Source organism: Seriola dumerili, unplaced genomic scaffold (genome assembly GCF_002260705.1).
Source record: "Seriola dumerili isolate Sdu_G_001 unplaced genomic scaffold, Sdu_1.0 BDQW01000189.1, whole genome shotgun sequence".
NCBI lineage: Eukaryota > Metazoa > Chordata > Actinopteri > Carangiformes > Carangidae > Seriola > Seriola dumerili.
The window spans coordinates 1,823,639-1,842,310 of NW_019174444.1; the positions used below are offsets into that span (position 1 = coordinate 1,823,639).

Here is an 18,672-nt window from a genome sequence, read left to right on the forward strand (position 1 = left end):
AGTATTTAACCAGACTGATATTCAGATTTAAGACCATGTTGACATAAGAATTAAGAAAACAAAGCAAAATTATATCAAACCATTTTTTTTCTCATTTATACTTTTATCCTTACTTTTTAACACCATTGATTTCACTCATTCTTGCTTGTGTGTGGATAAAATAAACAAGATGTGTGTTAATGAATGCGCTTTAGAGGTGCTGGTAGGCTGATTGTTAAACTTAGGATAGTGCCAGGCTAGCTATTTCCCCCTGTTTCCAGTCTTTATGCTTAGCTAAGCTAAATAGTCTTCTGGCTATAGACTGATTTCCTGTACAGACATCAGAGTTGTATCAATTTCCTCATCTAACTCTTAGCAAGAAAATGAATTATATTGTCCTTCCTTTCCTCCTCTAAATACCCATGAGCACAGTCTGCCCCTGTACTGAAGTATTTTAACCATATTTGTATTATTTGCATCTGAATTTTTCGGTTTCATTAATTTTTTCTTAACAACCATGTCCCTCCTGCAGGCGGTGGTCCCATTGCCTCCAAGCTCCAGCAGGCTCTTCTTCCTGTGGTCGGCCACAGCGTCTGCAGCAGCAGCAGCTGGTGGGGGGGCACTGTGAAGACCACCATGATCTGCGGCGGCGGTGACATCCGCTCTGGCTGCCACGTACGCAGCTTTCCTTTAATCGAGTCATCGCAACACAAGCAGGTTCTCGTCGTATCGAGTCTTCACTTGACCTCTGTCTGTCTCTACAGGGAGACTCAGGCGGTCCACTGAACTGCAGGGGCAGTGACGGCAAGTGGTACGTGCAGGGTGTGACCAGCTTCGTCTCCTCCCGAGGATGCAACACCCTCATGAAGCCCACGGTGTTCACTCGCACTTCTTCCTTCACCCAGTGGATCAGTGACGTGAGTTTCCAGTTACACGTGAAACACAGACGGGTGACGAATCTTTGAAATAGAAAAGTATCCTCAGGAGTTGGACCGACACGACTGTCCAGAACACAGATTCACATACATATAGAACACATATTCTCCACATCTCTGGAGAATAATGTTTGAAAACACAATCCCTCATTCTGTGTTTTGATGATATAGTAAAACTGGGGCTTTGGGAAAAGATTAAAGTAACGATCACTAACCCTAACCCACTGCACTTTTACTCTTAGTCAGAAACTTAGACATGAATGCAGTTCATCAAATTTCCTAAGATTTAAAAATGCCCTAGATAACATCAGGTAAGAGTTGATCCCAGAGTGAGTGCAGGAATCAGGTTGTTTAACCCAATTATTTCCATTTCATTTGGACATTGACAGGATGTTAAAGCACTTCTTTTGGCACAGCAGTGGAAATAATGATTTCTCAGATGTGTTCCAGTGGAAAAAAACATCAATTTATTTATTTATATTAAATCTGTCTAGGAATGAATGAGCTTTAGCACGTCCCGAATTAGTTCGGAATTACAACCTACAGTTAAAAAAAACATGGTGAGTATTAAATGGCCTGACTCCAGTATTTCTAGAGTCTTATCTACTATTAGGCCGACTATAAATAGACAAGTAGAGTTAGAGCTTCCTGTGTGGGTGAGGCTGCAAACAGGCCTGGTGGGTATAAAAGACAGAAAATATAATTAAACATTTAACTAGCTAAATCACATACAAATAATTACACATTGTTTTGGTAGTTTTTTTTTTTTGTTGTCTGGTCTCATTTGACCTGCAGAGGGAATGAGTTTAGTGGCTAAATGTATGTGTTCTTACCTTTTTTAATCTTTCAGACTATGCTGCAGTACTGAAGACCTGGAGCCTTCTGGCTGTCAATAAATCTAATTCATCAATCACAGAGAGCCTCAGGTGTCTTTCACTTTCTTTCTCCCAAATCTACACCACACACTCTCTGAGTCTGTTTTCAAAATAAAAGCAGAAACTGAAAATTGGAACTGATATCTTTGATCGTTTATGGATGCTGCTGTGCTGCATTGCGATGCACAAAGACGCACGCAACTCCTCACAGCTGGAGAAAATGTAAAGTAACTGTGTGGATGAAGATGAATCAGGAACCTCTGAACACCTCAGAAATATGTGAAGTCTAACTGGCAGCATCACTCTGATCAAAGTTTCTGCAAACTTCCCGTATGTTTAGATAAATGCCTCAGTTATGAATCTGTGGATAAGTGCATTCTCTGACCACGACAGTGTACTGTAAAGATTAGTGCATAAGTCATGGACGGACTATGACACAGTGGGCCCGTGGACACAGATGTGTAAAAGGCCCCTCACCCGTCCTACATAGAAGCAACCTGATGACACCCTGATGACCACAAACCAAGTGTCATTTGTGCTCATTTTGTAGATGTTTTTTTGCCTCATTTTGGATGTTTGTGTCTCTTTAATGATGTATATTTCTGTAATTGTTTTGCATTTCTTTTGTGCATCGCTCGGTGGCCGTTTTGCATAATTTTCCATCTCTTTGTTGTAGATGATTTGTATCTCTTTCTAGACATTTTCTGCCTCTTTGTGGATGTTTTTTTTTTTTGGTATTTCTTACTGGGATATTTTGCAGGTGAAGACCAGGGAAACCCTGGGCTCCTTGACCCCGTTCAGTAATTCATCCATATATAAAATACACTGTACACAATTTAGTCTGTATGAAACTGGGACACGGGCAGTGTACTGTTGTGAAGGTGGTGTAATGTCAGTGTGTGACCACAGGGTGTCAGCGTGAGCTCTTGCAGTCTGTGGGCAGGTTTTGTTGGAGGCGGCTGGCTGCTGTTTGCTGATGAGAGGAGGAGGAGGAGGAAACATGAGTATGGGCTTGAATGTGAACATAAAGAGAAAAAACATCATTCATTCATCAAAATGAGTCTAATGAAGCTGCACATGACTGAAGTGAATGAGCAGGAGGCAGTTGCTGTAAGTAAAGAAACCTCATGCAGGTGAGTGAACCAAATGAACTGATTCTCTCTCCAGGTATGAGCTACACTTGAGTGCAAAAGATTAAAGTCAAAAACAGCAGGAGGATCTGGTTTTGTTTGCATCTGGCGGGGATGGAGGGGGGGGGGTTGGGGGTCTCCTCCATCCTTCTTCTGCCTGGAGTTGAGCTGAGTGAATAAGTGAGCCTCAGATCACAGGCCATTGGCTGGCTGCTCATTACTGAACGATGCATTAAATCCTCGGCTGTAAATAATGTGATAACTGCTGTGCAGGGCTCAGCTTCACCCACAGGAACGGACGGCCATCTTTCCTTTTTTTTTTTTTTCCTCTCTCTGTTGCTTCATTTCTCTCTTTATCTCTCTTCTCTCTCCATCCTTTCACAAGGTGTGGAGTTCAATTTTGCACATGCTATGTAATTATTCCACCCCAGTTGCCCCAGGGAGAGAGCGAAAGAGAGAGAGAGAGAAAGAGAAAGAGAGAGAGAGTGAGTGAGATGGCTCATTCCTCAAAAGCAGGAGCCCCACAATCCTACCCCCAAACCCCCAACCCCCCTCCCCCCTCCTCCCCTAGCCTCAGCACTCAGCTCAGGGTGCTCCACTGCAGGAGGCAGAGGGAAACCACAGCATCATTTCTACGGCTTCATAGAAACGTAGAATCAGCAGCTTTACAGGGAGAGAAAACCAGAGCACACACACACGCACACACACACGCACGCACGCACGCACACACATACACACACACACACATTGAATTGTAGAAATGTAAATTTGGGAAGGAGTGACACAGGTACATTTACTGTCATGGAAAAAATATCCTTTATTTCATCTACTGCATGTTTTTGCCAAAATGTTCTTCATCAGAACTGATGATGCAGGACAGCATGAAGCTTTTTAAGGTTAATCTCTGATATATAAAACATGTGTTTTTATTTATTTATTGTATTTACAGGTTGATTAGCATTGACATACACAAAAACTGTTGCGTAACCATCCTACTCAGTGGCTTGTTTTCCCCTAAGATGAATAGATTAGATAAGAATACATTTTTAAAAACTGAGGTTTATTGGTCTTTTACTGAAATTTGCCAGACATGAAAAGCTCCCTGATGAGGTCAAACTGTCTCGTGTATAAAACTTGTCTCCTGCAGTCCATGATTTGGAAAATACACAGTATACAGGATGGCGTTTCCCCAGTGTCTTAAAGTGAAAAATCTGCATCTCTAACTTTTTAAAATCTCACCCATGGTAGCGCTGCTGTAGGTGTGTTTTGGTCTGTGCTGGACTCCAGATTATACCTTTAAAAGCATTTTAGGATCTTCATATCACTGCAACAGCTGTTGACACGGAATTGGTTCAGATTTATGGCGCCAAAGTGCAACTACAGACCTTATATTCATTTTTTTAGGCCAAAAAAAATAGAAAATGCAATAAAAATCCCTTTCCATTTCTTCATGTTTTTGTGTCTGTAACTCTGGTTCAGTATCTCCTTCACTCATTCTGACTTTTTGGTTGTTAAATTTAAAGAGTGACATTTCTAAGGGAGACTGGTAACAGGTTCAAGTCAAGTCCATTTTTATTTATATAGCAGCAATTTATAACATAAGTTATCTCAAGGAACTTTTCAAATAGAGCAGGTGTAGACCATATGTACTCTTTATAACACTGATAACAGAGACCCAACAATTCCCACCATGAGCAGCACTTGGCGACAGTGGCAAGAAGAACTTTCTGTTAAGAGTCATGGTTGAGTGACGATGGTTACTGCTGTTCGGTCTCGGTACATGAACAAACATATTTTCGAGATGAACTTTGTGTATAAACTGACTGTATTTAGCTGCTACAGCAGCAGAGCTTCCCTCACTGGTGACCTAAAGTTTTATACACAGCAAGTTTATTCCTGGCTAGAATAATAAAATTAAAACAGCAGTCACATAAAATGTCAAATAAGCATATTTCCCAAAATGTTGAACTATTGCTTAAAAACATTTGGAAGCTGCATTTTCACCAATGATACAGTCTCTTAGTGTAAAAAAAGAAAGTAACCATACTAGATACGTTTTATTGAGAAATGACTACTTTGGTATCCAGCATGAAACAAAAATTAGCTGCACACTGTATATAGACATTGCAATAATTAGGCCCAAATGAAGAACATCTGTGTGTTCCTGACACAAGGCCTCCAGGGTGGTGTAGTCTTTTTCTATATGAGAACAAAAAGAAAAAGACAAAGAACAAGAACAGTGATTCAGTGAAAAACATTATGCTGTGCTCATACGTGTGTCATGTTTTCTTCTTCCTTTATGTATCAAACATGTGAATTATAGAGTTCTTCTAATGAATAGGTAATACTGAATGTTTTAGTGCTGAAGTGAATTTTTAATAGATTTCAGGGACGTGTATTTTTGGCCGCAGCCTCTTTGCTTTATGAGATTTTATGGACATATAGTTGAGAAATGAAAAAACATGTTCTTCTCCGGTTTATTTTCCTTGCAGAACACATCCAGAATGAGTTTCCTTTGCGTTATGAATCCTAATTACTGTAATAACCTTCAAAGGCAATTTGTTGTAAAATATTCTTGTTGGTGCCAATGTTGCTACGTAACTGAGCCATCATTTGGATGCCACTTTTAATTTCTACTCATGTGCTTTCTCTGTTTTCACAAATGCAATTAGATACTCCTGTTAATCCAATCCTCAGCACCGATTCTCTGTCTGTTTGTTTGGCCATCTGCCCGCTGACCCGCCTGCCTGCCTGGATTTCCACTGCAGCCATGATGGCGGTAACACACACAGTGCAGTGCAGCACAGTACAGCAGATCTGACACACCTCAGTGTAAACACGGTATACAAACAGGAGGCGACATACGAACACAAGAATAAGACATCAGCGGGTACCGAGCGTGCAGACGCAGACTAAATCTGCTGTGGAAGAGGAGGCGGGGTCCTCCTGTACGGAGTTTACAGCGGGAGCTCGCAAGCTGTCATGATGCTCACCATGGAGACCTGACAGGACAGGCTGCTTGTTTTCATTCTCCTCATATCTCCGTTCTCTCCTACACCTCTTGTTTTGCTGTCTTTTCTTGTATCTGTTTATCTGTCGTGTCCTCCCTCTGTCAGTTTCTGAGTGTCTCAACTCTCCAGCTTCCATTTCAGCTTCTCTTTACACCCGCATTTCTTTTAAAGCAGCGGAGGGAGTTAACCCCAGAAAACCTCAAGTTTGTGTCTGAAATCATATTTAGATTTTTCCTCCAGGAGCCAACAAAAGGTACTTTAAAAGTTATTCCCATCATTTTGAAAAATGGGAAATAATTAAAAGGAAAACTAAGAAGCTATAGCTATATGCTGTATATATAAGTTAAATTTCTACCGCCAGCCGGTATTCCTTCCATATGCTCGCCTTAACGCTGGTTACTCCAGTGTCTTGGCTGGTGACTAAAGGTGACCGGGCCTTTGCTGTTCGAGCCCCAAAACTGTGGAACAGTCTACCTGTCGAGATCAGACAGGCAGCGTCATTGGTCTTAAAATCAACTCTTCTTAAAATGCTATACAAATAAAGTTTATCGTTATTATTACTATTTTCAACGTCGCTACCGGTCTCTCGTCTGCAGTCCTATCCGATCCAACTAAACTACTCCAGAGAGGTAGATTACTCCTTCTCCCGCCCTGGTAATCCTTAAAAAGGCACTATCCATTAGCACAGTGATTCCCAATCTGTCAGCCATTGCCCCTGGTGAGCCACAAAGGTATTGCAAGTGGGCTGACAAATTATTTGCAGAAACAGTACCATTTTGTTGAGAAAAAAAAAAAAATTGAATTGTAGAAATGTAAATAATGCTTTAAACTGCTTTAAAATGTAATGATCATAATTCATTGTTTTTTTTCTCGTATTAAGGCAGATCACTGTGATAAACCAGTGTGGAGACTTGATATATGTTTCGCCTGATTTCATTTCAGTCCTGAATGTTTGATTGTTCAAGTGCTCTGATAATCCATTATTGGCCTCTGTATTGTTATGGGGTCGGATGTGGGCGGCCAACATTTTGAGATTTGCAAGTGGGCCGTGAGTTGCAAAGGGTTTGGAAGCGCTGCGTTAGCATGTGCCAGATTTACCATTTCTCGCTCCCATTGCCCCATCTCCCCTCTTCTTCTTCTTTCCTTTGTCCTGTGCGCGAGCCTCCCTGTTGCTGATTGGCTCTAACAGTGTTGTGTTACTTGGTCTGAGCCACTTCGTTTATTTCCCATTTACAGGAACAGGAACACGTTTTTTATTTTATTTTTTTTTCAGCACACACGCAGAACGAGACAGCTAGCTAGATATTCACTGAATCTGACAAAAAGTGTATTGCACCAGAATCACTTACTCCACCTTTAAACAACGGCTCAAGCCTCCTTTTGCTTCTTTTCTCAGACTCTGACTCTGTTCAGCATGTTAGAGCAGAAAGGTGCTGCCAAGCTGTTACCATGACTATTCTGCAGAAGCTCTTTCACTTCTGAAGATGTTTATTCATGTATTTCTATTGTCTGCTCTGTAATCTATGATTAGAAAAGACATCGACATGGCTATGTTGTTAAGATTCATTCCCTGTGTGTTACTTTTTTATATATAACATTTAGCCATTACAGTCTCTCTGGGCTCTCACATGCTCGTCATGGTCGCATGTGAACTGTGGTTGCAGTCCTGAGACGCAACAGGACCCGAGGACCGTCTTGTGTTGGAAGGAGGCTCATATCAAACTGAGTGCTGTGCACAGCTCACAGCTTCTGAGAAGTGGTGCTTGACACTATGTGTTGCTATGGATACCTTCTGTGAGGGCTTCGCTCCATCTCACCAACATGTTATTGCTATCAAAGACATTTAGGACACACGTATTATGAGTATTTTGAGGATGTGTATATTTATTGTTCCCGGTTGGCATGTGCAAAATGTACGAGCGTTGAGATAAACTGCGCACACACCGACACACAAAAACCCTCCTCTTCTCCCTCCCTCTCCCGGCTCTGTGTGCCTTAAATATCTTGGCTGTAGCTGCTGAATGCCAGCAGGTGGTGGAAGGTGTTGCTGGGGGGTGAGAGGTGCCGGCTGGCAGGCGGCAGGGGGGTTGATGGGGCTTTGGCAGGTACAACTGCCCCTGTAGTCTCCATGGGGATGAGTGACAGTGAAAAAGGAGCACCTTGGAGACCGGGGTCAGGGGTCAGACGGTTAGCATGTTGTTCACAAAGCCTGCGGGAATACATAATCTTATTAGTGTCAGAGGAAGGCAGAGAAACACATCCACAGATGGCTGCAGGGTCGAGCACTGTTCTGTCAGAGGTCCAGGAACGGTTCTTAAACCTTCGATTGTCCTGTAATCTGCTCTGCAGTTTTCATTTCTCTATCTCATTTGGACGACTGCTTCCCACATTATCTGCACATTAACTGCTGAAGGGTTAAAATAAGGGCTAGATCGTATGCACAGGAAATACATGATGGTTAAAATCACAGTGAACAACATTGGACTTCGGAGCGTCTTTAGTTTCCATCATGTGACTCCTTTCTGAGTAAAACAAGGGGTCGTGGTAATGGTTAATAAAAAAGCATATTTTATTAAGACCCACACATCCGTCCACCACTCCGACCTCCATACACTCACTTTCTAGAATCATCTATGATTGTAATTCACAGCGATGCAGAGTTGAGATCGCATGATACCTGAGACCTGACGTGACCCGATTTCGTAGACCACATCCTTCAGGAGGATGTGGTCTACGAAAGTGCGGCCCTTCGTAGCCGCCGTAGACGCTGAAGGTCAAACTGAAATGTTTTCAGTTCCTGTTTCCTAGCAACCTTGAAGACATGTAACTTTTTTTCACAAAAACTTGTGGTTTTAAAGCCCTTGGTTTTTAACAGTTGTATCGTTTAGAGGTTGAACTGAGCAGTAACTCAGTACTTACACATGTAATCCTCAGACTCTCTGTCAGTGTTGTTTGCTGCGATATTATTTTGATTACCGCCGTGCGATGAATCTTGGGATAGGTCGGGCCACGAAGGATCCACCTGTTGGAGCCTTTCCTGTTTCCCAGGAGAAGAAGGACGCACTTCTCGGCCGCCTTTGAAGTAGCCTTCGAAATACGACAGCCTAGTCCATCATCAAAACCATCATCTTTACCTTAACCCAGGGCTGGATTAACCTCCGGAGAGGCCCTGTGACAAAAACTTGTTCTTGGGCCTGTACTGACCCCCACAGTTCATAAGAGTTTAAATATTTTTGCCAGATGCTCGGAAACTAACCAGAGCTGCAATGATTTGATGTTCAGTCAATTAATCGATTGACAAAAAATAATCAGCATCTATTGTGATAACAGATCTCAGTTTTTTTTTCTTTTAGCAAAAAAATCGCTTGTGCAGCCTCTCAAATATGAAAATGTGTTAGTTTCCCAGTTTTCTGTGATTGTAAACTCAAGAACTTTTGGTTTTTGACAAACAAATTAATGTTAACTTGATCTTCAGGGGATAGTAAATCACATTTTTCACTATTTTCTGGCATATCATTTACTGAACAATGAACCAACTATTGGAGAAAGTACCTGATAGCTGTATTAATAGTATAAATAACTGTTGGTTGCAGCCTTACAGTTCTCCTATGATGGAATGATAATGATTATTTTCTGTCTAATTCCCTGACAATTCCTGTGAAAACACAACTTCACAACAAATGGGCAACAGATGTGAAGTAAATAGTGCCTCTACATGGGGCCAAAAAGGGAGGAAGAAGGACCTGTCATGATTGATATCAAACCTCAAGTAGTGCAAATTTCTAACCAAGCATTTTAGTGTTTTAATAGCCAAAGCATTATACAGTATCAGTACACCAGTATCTTCCTGGATTGGAAAAATCTTTTCCATCAGTCCAGTATATAAATGTATTTTCTTGGTAACAGCCACAAGCAGCAGGTCGGTGCATGTGAGTTTCGCAGGGAAAAGCTGCGAGATTTTATTTTGAATGACAGTGGATGGGACGTTGGCTTGCAGTCCGCGGAGCGTGTGGGCCTCTACATGCAGAGGAGAGTCTCAGCTCACTGTCAACATAAGAAGCCTGTGCTCGCCCCTCAGCTTTGTTTCTCCTCGTCTCGGCTCTGTGCGGCTTCTCAGTGAAATGGTGTCTCTTTCACATAATGTCTCCCGGGGGATCTTTTAGTTTTCATACATTTCCACCTCATTTACTTTGCCAGCCCGGGGACTGCAGACGGGTTGTGACTGCTCACTACTGTGTGTGTGTGTCGTTGTGTGTGTGTGGGTGAGTTGGTGTTTTTTCGTGGTCGAAAAAATGATGCCCCTCAGGGCAAAAGTGGGTGTTAGATGTCTAACTGTGCATTAGGAAATGACATCTACAATATACACATCGTAGAGAGTAATCGCTACAGACACACGACACAGAAATAAAGAAAACGCCTTCATGTGATCCTGGCTCTGCCTCCACCTGCCCGGAGTCTGAACCAACCTGAGGAAACACTGTGATTCACAAGTCCCCAGCTCCTGTGTACACTGAGTTATCAAGTCATCATCTCTCTCAGGCCGTAGCACCCACTGAGAGGACATATGGTCATTTTTTCCCTACAGTATTTGTTTAATTGTTTTTGCCCTCTTAGGGCAATGAACCAAGGCAGTTCTCTCACACTCCATCACTACTGGAAACAGAGGGAAACACTGAGTCTGGCTTGATTTATGTAAAGGTTATAGACATATAGCTGCTTTCACACAACCCTGAACTTATTCAGACATGAGCTGGAGGAGCTGCAGGTGAGAGTCTGGAGCTCATAATGAGAAAACACAGACATGATGATCTCCTCATCTCACTCTCCGAAAGAAAACAAATGTAACAAGTGTAAAACAAGCGTGTCACAAAATGTTGAGCTATTCCTTAAACCTTTTAAGTTATTTTTTTATTTATTTTGTATTTTTGGGCATCTGGCAACTTTATATGTCGTTAAATTGACTGATCAGTCAGATGATTGTGAAAAACAAAAACTCAAAAACTGTCAAAATGTACCTGGACTAAATGGGTTTTAATTAATATTCTTTACCTCAACAATTCGTCAGATCTCTACATATACATATAAAGTGACAGATCATTTGTGCAAACCTGCCAATATTTTATCCTCTTTTAGCTTTTAGTCTTGGTTTTGACCGTTTACGTTCATTCTCGCAGCTCTCAGAATGTCTTTCAGCAGTAGCAGGCAAAAAAGGCTCCAGAAAGCTCCACTGTACACTTCCTGCTCAGCGGCAAAAAGCAGAGAGACACAGTCAGAGAGACGCTGGCGAACACAGTGGAGCATTTAGCAGCTAAAGAGGAGGTGGTGGAGACCAAACACAGAGCTATAAGAGAGGGAACAGTGGACTGAGATTCATCAGGGGGACACAAACACAACTCCACTGAATGATTGTGTTGCCTTGTGTGTGTTGCAGGTATAAATAGGAAAATGTTTGCTGACATGTTGGTCATAAAAACCTTTAAAAGTTGATTATTTTTGTTTGTTCCTCCTCCATCATCTCCTCCAACCTGAACGACCATATACATTATTTTTTTTCAACGCTCTGATGTGACCCATTGTCTTCTGAAATAGCATCCCTCCGGTGGCAGGCGTACCTGACCTTGGTTGTCATGGTTACAACGTGCTGGACCTTTGGTTTCAACAGTTAATGGCCATGGTTTGGTTAGGTTTCTGCACTAAAACTACTTGTTTAGGTTCAGAAAAGAGGTTAGCTTTATCAAAAGGTTAACTTTGTCGAACGGTCACGGTCCCTTTGCTTCTGTCACAATTACTACAACCCCTTGATGTTGCCTAGCAACAAAACGTAATAACCTGCTGCACAAATGACCTTTGGGTTTTTGGGGTTTTTTAACAGGACAGTCTCGTTTTTCAGCTGTTGGGGGGTAATTTTTTGTTCTCTAGTGGCCAAGTCTCAGCCTTAGATAAAAACATGGGAATGACAGATACTCTCCAACCCACTGTTTCTGTATATTAATATATCCTCACTGTGACTTGTTGAGCTTTTGTAAAATACTCCACATCATTTAGTCTCCACTCTGCGTTTGACAGGAATCAATGAACAAACAGTGGGTGGATGTTTCGATACAGAGGCCTGTCTTTTATAAACGAGCAGTTCCTCTATCGGCTCATTCCTTAATTGTTTTGGACGGACTCACTGGTGAGCAGCCGTGTACAGTTTATTTATACATGCTATCAAAAGCAGCGTCACACGTCATTAGGCTTTGTTTCCTGCTGGTTGGCATTGACTGCCTCTATGAATAGCTGTGCTTTGCTGGATGACAGACAGTAGAGCAAAACGCAGCCACACAAATACCAGGATAACCGGTGGACTCGAACACACCACCACTGTGTTGATGCCACAGAGAGGTACTGCGATATTCTTCTGATATTATCTTTTATGAATAAATGTGTGACAGACAGAAACACAGCGAGAAAGTGTGATGCTGTGACATTATTGTTATTCAAAATGAGCTGATGCTGTTGGGAAGAAAATGTGGACTTACTCGGTTGCCATAGTGATTAGTGAACTGTAGGTGCTGCAGTGGACAGTATGTTCAGATGTGTGTGCGTGCGTGTGCGTGCGTGTGTGTGGACCATTGCACATGTGTGTTTATGGAAGCAAATAGCAGCCATCTTATTTTTTAATTCTTATGACTAATGCCAACATTTAAAAAGAGAAGTCAGGTGAGAAAGTCCTCATGAGGAGGTGGTCAGGTCCATTCATAAAACTAAAATGAAATAAAATAAAGTCTTTGAAATTACACTATACTCCAAATGAAATTCAGGCAGTTTATTCTTGCCTTTCTTTACCTCCGTACTTTGTGTGCTGAGTGTGTGTTTTTTGCTCATCTGTGATAAAGTAGTTCCCACCGGGCGGCCGGTTCTCATTGCTGAGCTGAGTTGTGTGTTCTGCACACGGATCCCTCTGCTCCTGTTGGCCTCTTTCTTTCTGCCTGACCCAGCTTCACGTCTCTGCTCAGGGCTCCTGACTACAGACCAGCACCAGACAACCTCCTCTGACCGACCGTAATGTACAGTATTAATTAGACCACTGGTGGTAAGTGTTTTCTGTTGAGTGGGTCACAACTGGGTACATCTGTAAAGTAGTCGCATAGAGCAGGATTGTCATTCACAAAAATCTCATTTCATCAAACATTTAATTTGAACACTCCCCATGTATCTTACACGATGATGCAGAACTGATATTGTTCTGTTTATGTGTAGCGCCTCACTTGGTTGTCAAGAAACAGCTGACTCTTTAGATTTGTGTTTGTTTACTGAAAAAATGGACGTATTGTTTTTGAGATGTATTGTGTAGTTATTCATTCAACATGTCCCACTAGTTTTCCCCATTTGTATGTTATAGAATAGAGGAAAAGTTTCCTGATAGGTATATTTTTACAAACGCTTCATTGGCAAACTTCTTAAAACTAAAGGTAAAACTAGACCAGCCTTGCGATTGTCTGCCTCCGTCACTCAGACAAGTTTCAGGTTACATCTCTGTTTTTCCAAAGTCATATAAAAAACAACTATTTGTGTGTTTTGTGAGTTCACCGTGACCTTGACCTTTAGCCACCAGCCACAACATGACATAGTTTGTTCTTGAGTCCAAGTGAATGGTCTGTTCCAAATTTGAAGAAATTCCACTCAAGGTTGTTACTGAGAATATCATGTCCATGAGAATGGGATGGACGGACGTACAGGCAGACAACTGCTCTCCTCTTTTTCCTCTCTTTTTATTTCTGCACCTCTCTCTCTCTCTCCCTCCTCCTCCTCTTCTATCTCTTCTTTGCTCTGTTTATAGCTTACTTATCTTTTTCCTGGGCCCTGTCTCTCACGGTAATGGGGCCCAAACACACACACGGCTTCCACTGCGAAGAATCAAATATTGGCATGACAGTTAAACAAATAACCACACTCAAAACTGTGTTGTTCTCTTCTGGACAAAAGGAGCTAAAAGTGTTTTGGCCCACCCTTCAATGGAGGGCTTTTGAGTGAGGAAACCCTGTTTGTTAATGGCCCGACCCAGAATGTACAAGCACAAACACCAAAACAAGAGCTGGGAGGGGGCGAGCGGCAAAATGGTATGTACGTATAGTGGGTAAAACTGGCATAAAACTGGTAAAGTCTCCTCGTGCCAAGTGGTCTCACGACTTTTGGACCCAGCTGTAAATGTCCTATTATCTGTTTTCTGCAGAAACTTCTGATTGCTGTGCTTTGAGAAGGTGTGTTTGTTTTTCACTCCAGTGTGTTGGACGAACGCTCCTGTAGCAAATCTTCAAAAACACGGACAAATTTCTGACCTTATTCCAACACACACAATCGAGGTAGAAACCATGTAATAATCCCAGTGTGTGGCAGGAACTGAGCTCACAGTCTCTCCTGTTGTTTTTCTGCTCACACTGTTAATGAGAAAGAATAAGGTCTGTGGGCTGTAATATAATGTGTGGCTGTTCTCTACCTTTTTACTAAGAAAATGGTTGTTAGAACTTTATTTCTGTTCCAGAACTGTACCAGTAATTACAGTAATATTTTTCTTCTACAATCCCAGTTTTTCAACTGCACCTACATTTAAGTACCAGTCAGTATTTTAGCAGAACTTGATTCATACAACAGAATTACCCTTTATAAAGTGTTATAATGTACATTGTATAATATATTAATAATCTAGATTAAGCAGTTATCGTTTCATAACAATGAAAAATGAATAATATATATATATTGTATTGTTAGTTTATGTCATAAGATTCAGATAAACGTTAAAACCTACGTTAAAAAGGATTAAATGTGTTTAATTTCATACTTTCATGATGTTTCTATGGTACGTAAGTTAAAAATCATTGAGTAAATAGCGTACCGCATCTAGGGCCGATTTTTGGTCAGCAGCACTAGGCTTGTCATGTTGAATAAAACTTTATTCAGGAGAGTTGACCAGAAAAACAACAAGAAGTTCAGACCAGCCCGGTTTTAGCTATGACTAGCACTTCCAGCATACATCTTGAGTTGCATCGTCGGTACTGTTGTTTACGTGTGAATTTATTTATATATGCTTGGTTTTAAGTGTGCAAAATAATCATCATTTGTGTACTTATTTGTGTTATCATGTGCATTTAGTCTACTTTGCGTGAGCTATTTGGTTAGCATGTTAGACTTTGGTAATCGTTTATTTTACGGTTTATGCTCTCCGCTAAATGGCAATTGTTTATGACTGTATTATTTGTTTTATCTCTTTTAGTTTCCACCTTTACTTCATCAATAAATCTGCAAGATGTAACCCAGTGTGTTGTTTGAGGTGAAGAGTTTAGGCCTGTCAACACATGCATGCTTCGCATTGAGGAACAGACACGTGTGACAACGACGGCATTCTCAGTCGAACAAGATAACGGCTGAACAGGCTAACCAGCACGACACGTCCAAGACGCCACGAGCATCGCTAAGCACGGCTACCACGGCAGTGTCTCACCAGAAGTTTGACCCATCACTGTCTGCTAATCATATAAAACAAGATCTCAAGCCTCGTGTTCTTTCATCTGGTCAGCAGCAGCCAAGAACGAGCAAGAGGCGGAGGCAGCAAAGACTCGTCTAACCTTTGCTCAGAAGAAATTAACTCTAAAAACTAAACGACGATAGGGCTAAGTTAGAGGCATCCAGTGAATCCTCCAATGTGAGAAAGAGGCAGCTTACGGCCGCAACAGAGGCAGACATTTCTAGAATAGCCTGCCTGTTAAAAAAATGCATTATTATCTACCGACTACTGATATATGAGCAACATAGCACTCGGACATGTTCTTCTAGATGAGAGCCCTCTTCCCTCTCAGACCTACAGACATCCTCGACTACACGGACCTGAAAGGTATGTCATGGTCAAGCTCCAGTTGTAGAGAATAAAACAACTGAAATAACAGAGCCCTACATCATTTGATAAACCTCCAGCTAATATAGTTGACCCCCTGGTTGGTATGTCCCTCACACACCAACCACCAGGACTGTGAACCCTCACCAGAAACAAAATATGTATTCAATCACAACTGTGTATAAAGCACCACCTTCCACGTCCATCCTCTCTGCCCCACCCTATACACCGTCCAATGACCGTAACGGAAAAAAACCAACGGTTGGCCAACAACAAAATCAAGTCACAGCTATGATCTCGCCAGGCAAATCCAGACATTCAGGCCACGCATGATGGCGAAAATCCAGTGATTTGTCCAGATACTTTGCTCGTCGGGAAAATTGGTAGGCAACAGGTCTCTTTCAGTTCCACGACAAACCACAGAAATTACAGAGCTGGAAACCTCTTTTGAGAACACAGTAAAGGGGCTTGGATTAACAGAAGTGAGGAGATGGATCTTGTTGTTCAAGTGCTCCGGTAAGGAATCTGGCTGGCAATGTTGAACAAATCAGAGCCATAACATCAACCGTCCAGATTGCTGGCTAAGGATGATTCTGGGAGAGACTTGACAAATGTTATGGCCAGCCAGAAAGTAGTTCGAGCCCGCCCTCTGTTCTAGCACCACACGACTTCGTCACGCGCATTTCTCCAATTCCTAGCACGACAACTGGAGGACTATGTGAAGTGAGGAATTCCAGCACATCTATGTGAGCTCCACGTACAGCGCTGCAAGTGAGGACAAGTGCAGAACTACCTGGTCGCCTCTCTTCCAATCCTACGAACGTCTGCAGTTGAAGCACCCAATTTTCGGTGTCATGTAAAACTCCCCTTTCACGCTGCAAATAAGATGTGGTTTCAGTCGGTTGCAAGTTTACAAACGTGAATATCAAGGTCTCACTTCCCTCATTTCATGTTTTTGTAGATTTTGTTGTCAAGAAGCCATTGTTAAAAAATGACCCCAAGCTTTACTTTGCCCCACCTTGAACCCTGCACCCAGACTGAGAAACCTCCTGGAATTTAAACAGCACGAGAGAAGTGTCAGTACATAAAACAGAGGTGTTTTCCAAATCCAGCCACGGTCATATGGGAATTCACAGAATACAGCATGACTGTAACAACTTTGCCCAGTGCACTCAAAAACCCCATGCCCTCTTGAATGCAGAGCCTTTCGTGAGAAGTCCATCGAAAGAACGCAAAAAATTTCTGAAAGAGAGAACAATATTTGTCTTAGATGTTGTGCCTCTTTCAACACACTTTGTCTAAACATTGTGTAAGCCCAGTGCAAGTGTTCTGAATGTGGAACATGGAATCAACAGACACAGCTCTTCACCCAGGCCAGCTCCCTGGAGCAAAGACAACCGCTCGAATGTAAGAGCCACGCGCGGGGAGCAAGGCGCCACTCCATTAAGTGGAAATACACTTCCAAATGCACTCAACGTATGTGTGACACATCTTGCTGGCAGTCTTGTTCAAAATCTGCCTTGTTCAAGGTGTACCCAGCCAGCCAACGAACAGAGCCGATCAGGATGTAATGCACATACATTGATGAACAGACGTACCGTTCTCTTGTCCGTTCAGAGTGTTTTTAAAGTGTTCGGTGAACAATGGCCCCAGCTCTCCCTACTCACTGAGAACGTGTGCAGGCCTTAAAGGACTTTATGGAGAAGAAACGCCACTGTTATGTCGTAGAGACACACTAGATGGGACACTCCACCATCCACTGCCCAGCTGATTGAGTGTAATGACATCACCCACAAGAAAGAGAGATACCCACCCAGCGCAGCACTCCACCATCCCATTTAAAAGAATGTCCTCACACCTTCTCCGGAACTCGACCCAACCGCCACCAACTGATGCTGCTTGGACGGGACACTCGTCAGGGTTCCCACAAGTCCATAAACAGATAAAGTGCCCCCAAACGACGCACCCTACGCCCCACCACAAACATTGACTTGGGGTGGTTGTGAGTGGGAAATGTTGTACGTTTAGCCTCGCGTGTTCCTAACTAACAACTCGCTGTGATCATTGCTCTTCTCACTCATTCATCACAAGCAGGAGATGACTCCGACGCCCTAACTTTTTCAGCTCTGCCCTAATCTTTTCAAACTAACAGTATGAATCGCATCCTTGTCTCAAATCTCCCTCACCACACACACCACAACAAAGGCCGACAATCTAGTTGTTGGGATCAAGACACCTTGGATTTGTGTGTTTGAACAAACCAAAATGACATCAAAGTCTCACCTTTCCATTCAAGACACATGCCCTTCATGAAAATAATGGAAGAGGAATGACAAAGACAGACGCGAACATCACTGGACAAGCTCTTACCATTCAGATCACCTCGTTCAAGCTGCCCCAAACACAGGCCTCAGGCTATGAGTAGGCTCATGTCTCTGTCGCCATTTTCGGACAAAAACCAGAGGATGACGGGACCATTTCATAGCTTTCATTGAAAAGATTTTCCCAAAACGGTCATTCGCTGAGGTCGCGCCTTCCTTTAAGGAGAATGAGGAGAGTGGTATTTGCCTCTGTTCGGGGTTGATACTGCCCGCAAAAAGCCGAAAAGCAAAATCAGAGTTGTTTTGGACAGCCACGTGCTCAATACAATGGGCTGTCACTTAACTGATGTCTTATTAACGGGCCCAGACTCACACACCTCACTCCTCGGCGTCCTCATAGCGCTTCTAGTGAAAGAAGCAGTACAACACGTTACTTTTACAGCGGAAATCGAGCATGTTTACTGTTTCTACCGTGCGGGAAGAGCGACAAGGAACTTTCTACCGTTTTTGGGTGGTTTCGTTGAACAACAACCCTCTGCACATGACTATT

General features: G+C 42.4%; 1 protein-coding gene across 2 annotated transcripts in view; it reads left to right on the plus strand.

The window, feature by feature from the left end:
• The window catches only part of LOC111227518 (proproteinase E-like), a 4,797-nt gene extending 2,966 nt beyond the window's left edge, over positions 1–1,831 (plus strand). Inside the window, exons 6-8 of one of the 2 annotated variants that reach the window (XM_022753045.1) lie at positions 512–654; positions 744–896; positions 1,765–1,831. In XM_022753045.1, the coding sequence (XP_022608766.1) occupies positions 512–654; positions 744–896; positions 1,765–1,782 (314 nt within the window). In that variant the 3' untranslated portion in view covers positions 1,783–1,831. The remainder of the gene's footprint in view (positions 1–511; positions 655–743; positions 897–1,764) is intronic. The other variant, XM_022753046.1, reaches the window with a different exon arrangement.
• Positions 1,832–18,672: the final 16,841 nt, after the last annotated feature.